Source organism: Fusarium solani (assembly GCF_023522795.1).
Source record: "Fusarium solani strain SB1 chromosome Unknown bctg00000002, whole genome shotgun sequence".
Lineage (NCBI taxonomy): Eukaryota > Fungi > Ascomycota > Sordariomycetes > Hypocreales > Nectriaceae > Fusarium > Fusarium solani.
In genome coordinates this window covers 4501876-4516778 of record NW_027072155.1, presented here as the reverse complement: position 1 = coordinate 4516778, position 14903 = coordinate 4501876, and the positions used below count along the sequence as shown (strand labels likewise).

Genomic DNA, 14903 nt, shown 5'->3' with positions numbered 1-14903 from the left:
GTTATCCCATCGAGGGCCAGGCTTCAACTATAACAAAGAACACATTGCTGTGACTACCACAATGGCTCAAAAGTGAGGGTTACAGATTATTGACACCAGCGGGTCAGAGGGATCTGGGCAAAGAATGCGCCGATAGTATCTACGTCCCAAAGTGGCTTGTGTCAGGGAACAAAGAAATGAACTGGTTATTGTATACACGCGAGAATGAGCCCCGATCAACAGACTTGAATGAGTGCGAGCTCATACTGAGGTCTCAAATAAGACTTCAGAGACCTTCTAAGCAGCCTCAACACTCAACTCAATAGGGTAGTAGTAGTCAGGAGCGCTACTGTCTCCAATGTTCAAAACGTAGCCCGGCCCCGAGTTTCTGGTATACAAATTATCCCACGTACCAGGAGCTGGTTCGCAAGTTGCAAAGAAAAGATCACCTGGTTGGGCCTCGCAGATGATGGCCGGTATGGAGCACGTAACCTTTCGATCCTCAGTTTGCGCACAGGTCAGGAAAGCCCGTGTCAACGGCTGCTCGCTGTCGCAGGTGACGACCTCGGCGGGGGCGTTGGGGTCATAAATAGTTCCCGCGTATTGCCCGCAGAGGTACCAGCCTTGGTCGTTGATCATCCTTCCCTGGTCATCGATGGTGAAGGGACGTACTTCCAAGCCGAAATCAGGGTCGAAGGAAGCTGAGAAGCTATCCGCGTTGGATGTTCGCAGGCCCTTGCCTTCAACGGGACCCTGGCCGGTTGCGAGGACGCTAAACGTGGGGATAGGGACCCAGACAGATTCAGTCGAATTTGTGGGTGTCGTTGTGGTCGTGGTGGCTGAAGACGCTGATGTCTCGACCGAGGACTCGGTGAAAGTGGGGGATGCCGACGTCTCGACAGAGGTGACAGTGGAGGACGCAGAGATTTCAACCGAGGACGAGGCGGTAGCAGAAGAAGTGGCTGAGTCGACCGAGCTGCTCGATTCAACAAACGTGCTGGATTCAACCGACGAGACTGACGATGTATCGACAGACACGGTCGAGGTACCAGCCAATGTCGTCCTAGCAGCTAATAATGACATTCGAGTACTTGTTTTCACAACATACACACTGTCTAAAGTACTCACTTATCCTGCAAGGACCAGCAACCGCAGAATCCATGGCCAATAGGCCCAAGGCCAAACGAAGGAAAATTACAGATCGCATCGCAACTGTTGGTAAAAGAGTGACTACAGTGGAAACACCAGAAGGACGATCGAATGTGTAAAAAAAGCCATGGCTGGCGCCTCCCGCCCGGATTCTTTTGGAACAGCGGGAAAGGGGGAACTAGCACGCATTCAGCAGACACCACAGATCAATAGTCAGTGTTAGCTTCAAGACTACTAACACAAGTTGGGTTTGTCATATCCACTTGTGCCTGTTGGTATCTCGCCCTGATTGGCTGGTTCACCATCGCAATTTAAATCAGAGGTTCCGCACCGAGGCCGTTTAACCGCTTTTCTGGGGACAATGGTGTTTAGGTGCCAAAGGATGCGACATGCGAATAGCCTCACCTCTGTATTCGTCATTTAGAGAGTCAATTGGGACCGTGCTAGGAAGCATAGCTTGATAAGCCCCTCCCGACATTCCACGCACGTCCATTGCAAAGATTGGAGTTTTTTCCCGATCAGGCCTATTGATACTTATCTTGCAATTTTTTTTTTAAAAGAAAAAAAAAACATATCCTTCACAGCATCGATTATATGCTACAAGATAGTTCTCTCTACATAGATAACACTTTATGCCGTGAGTGTTAAGCCCTTGGTCTCAATATTTATTGCTAATTTCATCTTCTTTGCTATATCACACCTCGTGACCGCTTTTCCAATTTTACCTACCCTAGATAGGTAGCCAGAATATCGTCTTCATTGCTTCAAGCAGCTACCCTGTGAATACATACAAAACACACAATAGAAACCACTGCGTCACTTCAGCCCAAGGAGTCCCAAGTTAGCTCTATACCAAACAGCACTCAATATTCTGATCCATTACTCTCAAAAATGTGACCTGTCCGACTCTCAACCTTAGGACACCTCTGCTGCCTTGTCCGCTTCCTTGCGCCTCCAGTCCTCCTGTAACTTGCGAAACGGCTTTTTGAAGAACTCTCCCTCATAGCCATCAAGTAGATGCACCTTAGCTAGGTCCGGCTTTTCTTCTTGTAGGTCCCAGAGCTTGGGGCCAAGGCCGCATGTCTAGATCACCAAAGACAATAACAAACTAGATCCCGGTTCCATTTGGCTCTTTATAGAAGGCACGAGCAGCCTCCGCGACCGAGTCAGCAACAAGGGATGTGTCAACCTCCTTCTCTTTCCAGACCCCCGGGATCGCTTGAACTGTCGCCTCCAGGCCCTCCCAAGCACCCTTGATATCTTTAGGGACGTAACCGTAAACATTGATTTGGCACTCATCGCTACACGTTCTCGCAGCCTGAGTGCCCCCGATGAAAAGATCTCGGAGGTGTTTAACATTGTAGTTCCAAGTGTCACCCCTGGGTAGTTTTGTCTTGTGCCACAAAAAGTTGAAGTAATCAATGTAGATGTATATATTTCTCTTGATTTCGTCAGGTGGAGGTGTGGGTGGTCCTTGGCTCACCGAGCTGCCGCAAACGTCCTCGTTTGCAGGTGGAGGATCAAGAAGAGGCAGCTTGGTCATGCTTGAACTGGTTCAAATCGTATCTGCTCTATGAGGGCACAAGATTGAATTAAAATAGCTGGATCTCAGGTCTCTTTCCGTTACACTTAACTACTGAGGCCACCTAGTGAAATTATCTGAGGTGGCTATTCTTTATGGTGTTCAGGCCGCCTATTCCAATCACATGGGGTCGCCATCCTTTGTGCTGGTCCCTTCCAGTGAGGTATTGAAGTTGATTTGTCTTTTAACACTGCATGAGTCTGAAGTATAGTTTATATTACAAGTCATAATATTTTTGCCGCTCTGCTATTCGCTTTTGTTGTTCTATCTGCAGACAACCCAAGCTGTCTTTGAACCGGTGACGCCGAAGTGCAGAATCCAGGCTTGATATTGATGCTCTCAAGCAAGGTTGACACAGCTTACAGATGATTACTATGGCTATTCATGTACTGAACATTTGTGTTAACTTCCTCTGCCACTGAAGCAGATCACGCCAGGGCGCCATATTCCGCCAAGTTCACATGAGCGAGTTCTGGAGTTACGTAAAGTGCAATAAGTGAATTCGTGCAATAAACTTCCCTCCTAGTGCGCCTTGTCTAGTGTGACGAGAGAGATATACTAGTTATTATGTAAACACATGAATTAAACCACCGATACATCGGGTTTCGAAAGCTGGCGATGTTAGGACTCGCTGCATTCTTTACACCTCCTGAATACTCAATCCCAGGGGATTGTAGTAGCTAGGAGCGTTAGAGTCTCCAATACACAACACCTCACCCGGCCCACTCTCCACCACGTAAAAATTGCCCCACGTACCATCAGCCGGCACGCAAGTAGGGTCTGTCCAAGGGAAAGCATTAGGGTCGCCGACGCAGCTTATGGCGGGGATAGAGCAGGTGAGCTGGAGGTCGGCTGTGGTCTGACACTTCAGAAAGACGCGGGCCATTGGGTATTCGTCGACACATGTGCCAACCTCAGCCGGAACATTAGGGGTGTCATTTGACCCGTCGTAGAACCCGCAGAGATAGAAGTCTTGGTCGTTGATCAGTCGCCCCTGAGCGTCGATGTAGAAGGGCCGAGCCGAGCTGTCAAAGGATTGCCCGAAAACCGCCACACTGTCTGAACGGTCGTAGGTCTCCAGGTTCTCGCCTTCGACTGGACCTGAGCCGGTTGCAACGATGCTAAAGGTGACGGTCGGTGCAGTTGAGGTTGTCGAGGTGGTTGTGGCCTCTGTGGTGATGAAACCAATGGTGGAGGATGATGTATTCGTCTCACTAGACGAGGATGCGGATGTCTCGGTGGTAGTTGAAGATATGGATGTTCCATCCGAGGTGGTAGAAGACGCGGACGTCTTGATCGAGGTGGTAGAAATCACTGATGTCTCGGTCGAGGCAATAGAGGAAGCGGATGTGTCGACCGAAACAGTGGAGGACGTCTCGACCGAGGACTGTGAGACAGTAGACGATACAGATGTCTCGACTGAAGACTCGGTAGTCGAGGACGCGGACGATGCAACCGAAGTGGTTGATCCCGCCAAGCCTGACGATGTCTCGGAGGAAGCAGTCGAGGCGACGGCAGTTGTCGTGCCTAGCACAATTGGTTCAGTCTCAGCTGGTATCCATGTAAACAGCATGTGGTGGAAAGCACTCACCCGGCCTGCAAGGGCTTGCAGCCGCAGAGTCAACGGCCAGTAGCCCAAAGGCCAATTGTAAGAGAAGGGCAGATCGCATTGCGAGAGGTAACGAGTGACTGGGATAAACACTGGAGAAAACTGGATAGGGAAACAAGCGGAGGTCTTGGCAAAACGCCTTCTCTTGGCATCCTTATGTAGTTATGGACAAGACAGGGGAAAGTGGAGATCCTAACGGATGTTCGGTATCCTTAGGGGCGTCAGAAATCAATAGTTGATGTTAGTTCCCCGGGTATCGGCACAAGTCTCATAGATGGAGGCTTGACCTAGACCAGTGCGGTGCGCCACAAAGACTTCAAACTGTCAGCGCTTATATTCAATTGGTTGTAAAGTTCCGAGATTTTAATGAGACCTCCGTTATCCAATAATCGGGCAGCTGGGACGACAGCTTTTCGTGTACACATGTAAGATTATGATAGCGCCAAGATGTTATCTCTGCAGGTATTCATCAGCCATGATTGTTCCAGTCATGGTGCTTGGACCGGCAACTCCAATTCCACAACGGCACCGATCACTTAGGTAGGCGGCAAAGCCTAGAGAGTCTCTGGGAAGCAGACTCCGTCCAACTTTATCTTGTGGGATCTATTGGAAATACTTAATGCATTGTATGTCATTGGAAGATATAGAATCGTTCTCTCACCCTTCATCGACAGTGTACAAGGTAGGGGCTGGGTTCGTACAGTGTAGTGTCCATTTCAGGTCTCACCTTGCCAAGTATAAAGGCCCCTTTCAACCTGAGCCTTTTCCCTTGTGCCCGGGGAAGTAGTCTCACTCCCCCCTCCTTTTTCGTGACGGGAAAACCAGTTGAAAACCATTATCTCCATTTTTTTCTTCCTCTAAAGTTTCCTTTCCTTTATCACGAATACAGTCCAAGTGATCGTCGAGGAAATGTAGTGTGACTGGCTTCCAGCTTCTATGCAGGTCCTTGTAGACATTTGACACAGTCTCCTTCCACGCCCACGCGTGAATCGGAGCCGGATAGTCGCCCCCGTAGATGATGTCCACGGCAGGACGCATATCTCTATCGCCAGAGACAATCACAAACTCTCTCCTCATGCTGGGGTTCTTGAAGCCCTGGCAGGCCTCCAGAACTGAGTGGGCGACCAGGGCAGTGTCCACCTCCTCCTTGCGATTATCCTCGCTGGCATCTGGGAGTGTGGGCCCTCTGCGCTCATCGACCATTGCCTCTTGACTCTCCCATTTTTCTTTGACAGCATCAGAGAAACGACCGTAGACGCGGACTTAGGTACCATAGTCGTCCCTCTCCATCTCCTTTCCAATCGCAGTTTCTCGTACGTGGAGGGACAGAAAGCTTTCGGCATCGTACGTCCAATTTTCTCCAGAATTTGTCTTGCCTCCGATCCAAAAGTTGGATTCGTCAATGTAGAAATAGATCGTCCCCTTTTCTTTGGGAGTTCCGCTCTCGGGAGGAGAGGTGAGGTTGGCGTGGTCACCACCGGGCAATGTGCTCCCAGTGCGGAATATTACTTCTTGGTGCTTAGGCATGCTTGGGTTTGTTGCAATGCTGCTTGCTTAGAGAGAACAGTGCCCATTTAAATAGTTGGAAGATGGGGGTCGCCCTCTATATATCCTAAAGGTGCTACTTCATTGCGCAGGGGCCTGTCCAAATCGGGTGGATAGCTATCCTTTGTGATCTTTACACCGCATATCCCATTCATATGAGTCCCTGTCCTTTGTACTGATACTTTAGCCAACATCTACGTAGAGTTGAGAGCGACGAGTTTTGCTTGGAAGTTTGAGTTCTTTTGTTGATCATGGTTATATCTTTAGAACAGGGCATCAACAGAGTCCACGTATGCATGCAAGTTCAGCAGGAACAAATCGGCGCAGAGGAGACTTGCCTCTTCTGAGGCTAGGCATTATCATGAGTAAGGGATGGACAAGCCGTGTGACGTCTGATGCTTCATGAGCTCTGATGAACCGGTCACCTGGTAGACTCTATCATGCAGGACCAATACATTGCTAAGCTATTGGCAATAATTGGGATGTGTAGCTCACAAGCTGATGTTTGGTTGATTGTAAACGACATTGCTCAATAGCTACACAGATTGGATCGAGACTTGCTATGAAGAATAGAAGTCTGTTACGTTGACACAATTGCTCAAGCTTGATCACTATTGATATTTCTCATTGTCTGTCTTGGTTCACGTGAGTTCATTCAACTGTTATTTAGCCAGCTTATGGCATTTGGCTTCACAATTTACAGATCATGATACGAAGCTGGAAACACATATAAATACATATTAGTTCATATTCTTTTACTGTTTAGTCTTAAAAAAGATTATCTTGTTACTAATAAATCAGTATCTAAGATGCTATTATTTTTAGGTTTTATACCTCCTAGAGCACTAGCAAGATAATCTTCATAGCCCTACAAGGAACTTAGTAATTAATTATCTCTTGTGCTTCTTCTTTCTTTTTATCCACGCACTCCTGACAAATCTCCTTATAGCTATCGCTGTGAGTTGTATCGCTCTCCCGAGGAAGCTTAGATACATCTGAGTGAATAAGTATCGAATACAGGCACCATGAGTAGAAGTTAAACAAGAGAGCTCTGGTCGTTGGTTCATTAATGTCTTTCTCACAGTTTTGACATCTTTGCTATAAGAGATTGCCACTGGACAGGCAGGAAAAATCACAAACAGGCTCCATTGGACATGGCGCTCGGTTATGCCTATTGCATTCGCGCTACGGAGTATTGTTCCATGCTTCTTTTTTACCCGAAGGCGAACAAAGCCTGAAGATTACAAATTCGGAATAGCTGCATGTTAAAATTAGGAGCAAAGTGCGCGTGGACTCGCTTAGATGCAATATGGCGATCCAGACGACCAAACAACCAATATATTGTTTGAAGCTATTGTCAATAGTCTGCTGTGCCGTGAGTTGGCGCCTCCGAACATGGCAATTACTCCACTTTAACGGGGGGACCATTGGCAGCTGAACTTATCGGCGCTTCCAGACTCTGATGACTGCTGTTACGCTACTAACAGATGACCGTGACAGACTAAGCAAAATCTGTTGGGTCCGGCCAAACCGCCAGACCGCTAGGATTACTTCCAGGGCACCTTGGCCGAGAACTCAACCAACAAAACCAACATTCAGCAACCAACATGATATTGATGCAGCTGGACAGGGGAGGTAGGCACGGCTTAAGTGAGGAGGTTTAACTACAAATAAGAGCAAAATCTCCCAAATCTGTGCTGTGCTTTTCTCACGACAGGCTTTCTTGTACAGTCTATTATTTTCTTGGCCAAGAATCAAGATGAAGTTTCAAAACGTTATCGTCTTATTCACTGCTGCTGTCTCGGCCACAGCGCCGCCGACATGCAAGGGTTCCGCTCCTTCGTACTGCAAGTACACTTCAAATCGCGACGCAAATGAATGTCGGCGACTATTTGGTAAGGCCCAGTTACCAACGATGTTCTACCATCCTTACTGACTATCTCGTCTTCAGCCAAGAACTATATCAACGTCGCAACATGCCAGCTTCCAGCGAAGACCGTTACCTCAACTCGTACCCAATGCGCTACCAGGGTTACCACCAAGACTGTGGCACCGCCACCAAGAACTACCAAGGTTTACAAGACCATAACCAAGACTGGCAAGCCGTATGTCCCTCTTATCCGTCACATACCATCCAAAGAAAAAGGGAATGGAAACTCCCGAATTGTACTGGGCTAATTGATAACCAGTACCACTCTGCCAACTATCACCGTTACTGCGACGTCAACAAAGATCGACACAACTGTTTTGACTGATAGTACCACAACCGTTGATTTACGCACAACTACCGAGTTTGAAACCAATCGTATCACCAGCACCAGAACTGTTACTACGTAGGTTTGTGCAAGTCGATTCTCTGTCAGATCTAACATCATCACAGCACCTCAACCTCCACTACTACCGTTCCGTTTGTCGACCCACAAGTTTGTACTATCAGAAAGCGAGCACGTGCTCTTGGAAAGTCATTACCAACCTCATGCTGTAAACCAATGTCCAACCTTCCACTACACTGACCTATGCTTACGATTGCCATAGCTTGCTTCCTTACCACCACTAAGCCTGCAGCCACCAAGACTGCCTTTGTTACCAAGAACAAGCCTGCTGTTACCCACACGGTATACAAGTTTGGCGGACCCCGGAAGGTCATCTCTCGAACTATCACTATTTTCCGTTATGTGGCTGGCCCAACTGTATCGGCTCCTGAGACCACCACGACCAGCACTGCTACTGTCACCCAAACCGACCGTACTCTCACCACCGTCACAGATTCTCAGACAACAACTGCTACGGAGGCCGAGGACGTGACTGACATTGTTGTTCAAACTAAGACTGAGAGCGCCACTGCTACGGCGACCAAAAACCCTTGCGACGATGCCGGAAGTTTGAGTCCTATCAGACAGGCAATTACAGGCTCCAGCATACAAGTCACCACTTCTAAAGACGCGTTCGGACCTGATGCTGTAAGGTCGTGTTGCGAGTCTTGCTATGCAAGACCTAATTGTGTACTTTTCAGACTTGGTGGCAACGTTTGCGAGGTCTTTAGCAGTAAGCCTAGCTTCAGTAGTTCCTGCTCCTCGCCTCTCTGCCCACGAGGCTTCCCTGATCTGCTCCTTGGGGGGCCAGATGGGAAAGATTACTACCTGGGGCCTTGTTTTGGAACGGCTGTCGCCTAGTTCGGAGAGAAACAATTCGGATAGATATGAGACTGCTATAGTTTTAAATTACTATAATACTTCATGTGATAGGAAGCTTATGTAACGAGTCATTATATTTGTGATGATTGATCACGGGACTGTTCTTTGTTCCCTCATTTTAACCCTCACTCCAGATGTTCTTCATGTCAAATTTCGTCACTTTCAATAGCTACTGCATCAGGAGCTCAAATATCCACCCAAAGCTGGATTGTAGGACAACTTTGTAGTGTACTGCTCTTAGGTATTAATCACGATGCCTTTTGCGGTGGTGGCTGACATCTTTCAGGGACGGCAGTAAGATAAACAATGAAATGATCCTCTATAACTTAGTATGCAGAGCCAAAGGTGTGTCTATTGCCAGTTCCTCCTCTCTAGATTCTCCAAACCATGAAATTCTACACTGGTTCTTCCTCCGCCACCGCCCAAGAATCCTTTTCATCCACCTCATCTCCCTCATCCCCCAAGCATTCATTTTGGTTGACTCAATTGTGAACGAAGCGGTGTGTATAATCATCCAATCGGTGCAACGTAACCAGGCTTTGGTCACGGCCCAAGTCTTCGTAAACCTTGGACATAGCGTCGTTCCATGCCCACACGTGCACAGGGCGCTCGCATTCGATGATCTGCTCCACGGCAGGACGCATATCACTGTCGCCAGAAACAATCACAAACAAGCTTTTTGCCTCAGGGTCTTCATCGTACCAGGCTTCGACGGCCTTCCGAACTGAGTGGGCGACAAGGGAGATGTCCACTTCCTTCTCGCCGTGCTCTCTTTCAATCCCCTTGTGGAGGTCTGCGGCAAAAGATTTCCGAAGTTCATGAACCCTCGCGCCTTGACCTCTCCAAATAGGTTTGAGACAGTCAGGGACATAGCCGTAGACGTTGACTTCGGCTTGGACATTACGACGATCCATGTTGCCCGTTTTCGTGGCGAATCGAATAAGGAGGGAGCGGAAGCTTGCAATGTCGTATCTCCACTGATACCCGCTCCTATTGTAAGGTTCGATCCAAAAGTTGGAGTGGTCGATGTAGATGTAGATGTTTCTCTCCTTATACCACCGTAGAAGGAACGCACAACTTCAGTATCCAGGATGCCTCATAGCTACTCTTTGTCGTATTCGGAGCCCCTATTCAAATCACATGGCTCGCTGTTCTTTGTTCTGATATCCAAAACAAAACGTCCTAATCGTCAAAAGCCACAAGTTACAGGTGAATGTCTGGGGATGTGTGCAAACTTCGCGCTATTGAAACGACACACCGGGGATTCCGACACGTTTGGGGCTGAGTACTGACATGGCAAGGGAACGAATAACCTCTGTGACGTCTGAGGCTTCATTAGCACGGATGAAGGCTACATCTTGACCAAGCCACGCGTGTGCAAGATGCCTTGGAGGCCCCTAGAAGCCTTGGAAGCCCCTAGGAGACATCTCTGTCTGTTTTATCCGACACTAAAATGACATGTTACGCAACGGTGGCTGGGTTTTATTTCAAGACAATATTCACCTGACATGGTGGCATATTACAAGTCACTTTTGCTGATGTTCATTACGTCTTCGACCAAAATATTACAAGTCATTATATCCTTAACCACCTGAAGCTTCTTTGTTCCCTCAGCTTCAGAAGATTTAGCAAGACAGGGCCCCCTTGCCATGGCAATTCGTTATCTGACCTTTTCAATGGGCCAAGCGAGGTTGGATGTCATCTTCAATTGATCCTATCAACCCAGGCACGCACACCCTCCACGTGATCACTATTCATTCACAATCCAGTTACTGTCCAATAATCGATGCATCTCCCTCACTCCAAATGACTTTCATGTCAAACTTTGTCATTTTCCAAAGCCCATCACTCTTATCCTTGATCAGATCAACCCAGTACATGTTGCCCGTCAAGAAGCGCGTTGCCCCTGGCTTGCGTCCCTCATCCTTGCGATAGTGCTGAGCCAAAGCATGGGCAGTCATTTTTGCAGTGTCTGCCCCATCCTTCAGGTCGATTCGGACGTTGCTCACCATATGCGTCGTGTCGAGCCCGACGCCAATGTATTGGAAGGTCGTGTCCAGGATGGCGGCAAGCCCCTGGATAGGAGGTGTTCCGTCAAAGATGAATTCGGCGTCTTGGTGCCAGGCTGACTCAAAAATAGTCTTGTCGTTGGAGTCAAGGCCGAAAATGCTGCGATAGAGGGCATCAAGGATGGCTTCACGGTCTGAAAGCCTGAGGTTTGCAGCGAGGCTAGCCATGACGACAGTTGATGATGCAAAGGTGTAAAGAAGTAAAGGAGATTTTATAGCTATCTGGGTGTTGATGATATATTGGAAGAGATTGAATCGAATAATTCCCATCGAGTCTCCAGGTCAGAGGAAGCGACTTGTTTTATAGTTTTCACCTTCATCTTGGATCTCATTGAAACAGAGCAACTCATCTATACGGACCGGACATACGGCATGCGCAAGACCCAAAGCAGTCTAGCTTAAGCGCAGTCGGCCTGGACAGGCTAGACATACTTAGTGCTGACGACAATCTCTATCGGAGGAGATATACAGTGTGGGTGCGGGAACGGGGGAGGTCCCCTGTCATCAACACATCCAAGAAGCATTACGATGTTTGAAGCCTGCCTTAGCCCCAATGCCCAATGGTGTGTGTCGAATTGCTATTTTATGATTGGATATCTTCTAATGATAGCATGCAGCAGCGTTGCAATAGGATTCCGGCTTGGGGTTGATCCGAGTTGGCTGTTCTACCAACACTACTGAGGCTGGCTCACCCCGCTTTGGCAACCAACCTGCGCAACTGCTGCTATCTTATCCTTCATCAATTCTACCAACTTACTGTACCTCTTTGCCTATGTCTGGATCAAGATCGAAAACCGGCTGCTGGACGTGCCGTCTGCGCCGTAAGAAGTGCGACGAGAACAAACCGGCTTGTGTACACTGCACCTCGCGAAATCTAGAGTGCTATGGCTATGACCAGAAACCCTCGTGGATGCTCGGCAAGGAGAGCTGGCAGGACGTTCTTAACTCCGACGAAGCGAGAGCTATCAAGAACGCTGCAGAAAAAGCCTATAGCCGCCGTAGGCAGAAGAATCTCCACACAGCTCCTTGGTCCGCTGGTGTTATTGTCCAAGATGTCAAGGAACTCGGCCACCCCGCGCAGTCGAGCACCATACTTGACCGCACGTGGTCTAACTGCACGCAAACCCTGCGAGATTGCGATTATGCACCGAATTACCAACATGTTCAAACCTTTCTTAATGTCATCTTTCCCCTTCAGTGGGGCTTTTTTGCTCTCTGCAAGCAGCCTGACCGCAGATGGCTCTTTGACACCATCATCGCCTCGGAGCCTATGTATCATGCATCTTCGGGCTTATGCATATCATTCGAGACGGGCGTGAAAGCTGGATTCACGAACGGCACATGTCATGTCACGCCCGAGGTTCGAAAATCACGGCTACTTGCGCTACAAGGACTTCAACCTTGTATCTTCGAGTTGCAGCAACAAAAACCACAAAATTCGTCACTGCTAAAGGCGATCCACGCTATTGCAATTATCCTGCTGCTTTCGAGCCTCGAAATCTATGGAGAAACCGAAGGCACATGGGAAGTGCATCTAAACGCAGCTGGAACAGTCTTGGATTTGGTTGAGAGGCAGTTGGCCACTCCCGACAATGCCAGTGCCATAGGGGAGCTTCTTAGCAAATCCACGCTATCCTTTGAGGCTCGAGCGCTAGGATTTTTCGTCGCTACTTACGTCTGGACCGACATTTTGGCAGAGGCAGCGCATGGAACCAGCAACAGTAAGCCGAGGGCGTTCGATTACCTCCCTCTACTCCAAAGCGATGCCATCGATATGCGAAGCATAATGGGTTGTCGAAATTCGGTCATGATCGCCATCAAAGAAGTCAGCGCATTGTCTATCTCTATGCTGAAAGACCAACAACCCGAGGCAGCCGAAAGAAAAAAGGCTCTTGCTCTTGAAATTCGGCATTTGATCCAAGAGGCAGCCTCTGCGCTCACAAACTCATCTCCAGGTCTCGAAGCGGACAGCTGTTGGGTCATACTTCTCCATGCATGTGCCGTTTCAGTCTACTTGCAGGCTGCGACCGCCCTCGAGGGCCTTGGAAGCGGCCTGGAGATGGAAGACACGGTAGGAAAATGTCTGGAGTTATTGGAAGCATTGCCTTCGCACCTCTTCATCCGAGTCTGCTGGCCATTCACAGTCGCGGGGTGCATGGCAGGCGAGCACAACCATTCAAGGTTTCGGACTGTGGTTCGTCATGTTGAACAGGCAGGGCACGTGCTGGGGTTTACGTGGAAGGGCCTGATTGTCATGGAAGAGTGCTGGCGGCTGCGACGGTGCAGGCCAGAGTCCATTTGGTGCTGGCGAACGACCATGGAGCACATGCGAGCGCGCATATTGTTGATTTAAATGGCAGCTGAGAGATGACGATAAAAGAGGCAGTTCTTGTGCAACCCTCACTTAACTTCCAAGATGGATCGATAGCTATTTCATCACCTCTTCATGGCCCGAATGTTGCCGAGTCTGTCAGGGTAAGAACGCCTTGGGTATACCTGCATTTTTGTCAGCCAAACAAAACGGAAAGCGTCAGGCACATATTTTCAACCCTCAGGCAACAATGTAACCACGCAGCGTCTACAGAAGTCAGGCTGAGCGACGTGCCTTCTCACACTCACCTCCTTCATCCTCCAATCTCCACCAAAACGACAGCCAAAGGACTCGACAGCATTCCAACCGCTTCAGATGTCGGGTTTAGAGGCCGTGGCAGCCTTTTCCCTCGCTTGCAATGTTCTGCAGGTTCTGGAAGCCGCCTACAAAGTAGCCGGCGCCTGCAAGCGCATCTACCAAACCGGACAGCCTGATTCTGCCACCCTCGGCCACAACGCCTTGCAACTTCGCAACATCTCCCACAGGTTGGGAAACCAACTGAACGACATCACCACCAACCCTCTGTCACATGACGACTCTTTGCTTCGAGACCTAGCCGCCCAATGTGCAGCTACTGCCAACGAATTGCTAGACCAGATCACATCAGTTTCAAATACCAAGATACTCGGAGACGAAACTTAAGCATACTAAAATCCATTTCCGTTTCTAGAGCTAAGCTCTTGCCGCTCTAAGCTAAGTTAGTGCTGAGCTTGGGCTAAGGAGGCCTGAGTTGAGGCCGGGGTGGGCTAAGCTTGAGCTGAGCTTAGGCTGAGGATCTATATAAGCCCACTTTTAGGATCATATGCCCCTGCAAGGTCCTAGATCTAGGATAACGCCCTATTTTTAGCCCCGGTTTAATTTACCCGCATTAAGGATTTGACCTCTTTGAACCTAAGTTTATAAGACTTAATACACCTGATCCTAGTTCCCATTAGATTCGGTCTCAGCCTCTAAAGCCTCTAAGGCCTCGAATGACTTCTCCCCCAAAGTGGTCAGCCAGTCAGGGCCAGATCATATGAATGGGACCGTAGGTTTCGGCCAGCCTCTAAGCGTCCCATTTAATACTTGTTATCATGCGGTAAGCGCTCCTCGCTTACCCTAAGATACTATTATCGACGAGGTTTCATCCCCTCTATGTATCTTCTCTTGCCGCCTTCCTCTTGCCTAACTCCCAAATAGGAATAAGAGGAGGTCCTAGGGCTTGTAACGGGCCCTGGGAATATGAACGAGAGTGACCTCCTTAGGTTATAGAGCCCGACTTGGTAAGCTGAGGAGGAGAGATCGCTGGTAAACTGACTGCTAGTGGCTTAGTCTTAGAGATGGTTATAGCGATGGAGGAACCGCATAATATTTTTCCTCGGATAGGAAGGTTATAGCGACCGCAGCTGCATTATAGCTATTTTAG

At 48.7% G+C, this 14903-nt stretch overlaps 7 protein-coding genes across 7 annotated transcripts; 2 read left to right on the top strand and 5 right to left on the bottom strand.

The window, feature by feature from the left end:
* Positions 1 to 276: 276 nt before the first annotated feature.
* Positions 277 to 1186, bottom strand: MRS44_005379 (uncharacterized protein; the record flags this gene model as incomplete). Its single annotated transcript, XM_065622581.1, has 2 exons — positions 277 to 1049; positions 1108 to 1186. The coding sequence occupies 2 exons, from the start codon at positions 1184 to 1186 to the stop codon at positions 277 to 279; spliced, it is 852 nt and encodes a 283-aa protein (XP_065478653.1).
* An 857-nt stretch (positions 1187 to 2043) lies between these two features.
* On the bottom strand, positions 2044 to 2671 carry MRS44_005378 (uncharacterized protein; the record flags this gene model as incomplete). Its single annotated transcript, XM_046274415.2, has 2 exons — positions 2044 to 2211; positions 2291 to 2671. The coding sequence occupies 2 exons, from the start codon at positions 2669 to 2671 to the stop codon at positions 2044 to 2046; spliced, it is 549 nt and encodes a 182-aa protein (XP_046123439.2).
* Positions 2672 to 3350: 679 nt separating this feature from the next.
* MRS44_005377 (uncharacterized protein) lies at positions 3351 to 4380 on the bottom strand (the record flags this gene model as incomplete). Its single annotated transcript, XM_065622580.1, has 2 exons — positions 3351 to 4237; positions 4302 to 4380. The coding sequence occupies 2 exons, from the start codon at positions 4378 to 4380 to the stop codon at positions 3351 to 3353; spliced, it is 966 nt and encodes a 321-aa protein (XP_065478652.1).
* A 728-nt stretch (positions 4381 to 5108) lies between these two features.
* MRS44_005376 (uncharacterized protein) lies at positions 5109 to 5846 on the bottom strand (the record flags this gene model as incomplete). The annotated part of the gene is made up of 2 exons (XM_065622579.1): positions 5109 to 5545; positions 5591 to 5846. The coding sequence occupies 2 exons, from the start codon at positions 5844 to 5846 to the stop codon at positions 5109 to 5111; spliced, it is 693 nt and encodes a 230-aa protein (XP_065478651.1).
* A 1777-nt stretch (positions 5847 to 7623) lies between these two features.
* On the top strand, positions 7624 to 8907 carry MRS44_005375 (uncharacterized protein; the record flags this gene model as incomplete). Its single annotated transcript, XM_065622578.1, has 6 exons — positions 7624 to 7759; positions 7816 to 7969; positions 8054 to 8197; positions 8245 to 8345; positions 8400 to 8824; positions 8878 to 8907. The coding sequence occupies 6 exons, from the start codon at positions 7624 to 7626 to the stop codon at positions 8905 to 8907; spliced, it is 990 nt and encodes a 329-aa protein (XP_065478650.1).
* A 633-nt stretch (positions 8908 to 9540) lies between these two features.
* MRS44_005374 (uncharacterized protein) lies at positions 9541 to 11295 on the bottom strand (the record flags this gene model as incomplete). The annotated part of the gene is made up of 2 exons (XM_046283269.2): positions 9541 to 10135; positions 10832 to 11295. The coding sequence occupies 2 exons, from the start codon at positions 11293 to 11295 to the stop codon at positions 9541 to 9543; spliced, it is 1059 nt and encodes a 352-aa protein (XP_046123444.2).
* A 385-nt stretch (positions 11296 to 11680) lies between these two features.
* MRS44_005373 (uncharacterized protein) lies at positions 11681 to 14140 on the top strand (the record flags this gene model as incomplete). Its single annotated transcript, XM_046278062.2, has 3 exons — positions 11681 to 11690; positions 12006 to 13198; positions 13781 to 14140. The coding sequence occupies 3 exons, from the start codon at positions 11681 to 11683 to the stop codon at positions 14138 to 14140; spliced, it is 1563 nt and encodes a 520-aa protein (XP_046123446.2).
* Between the last annotated feature and the right edge of the window lie 763 nt (positions 14141 to 14903).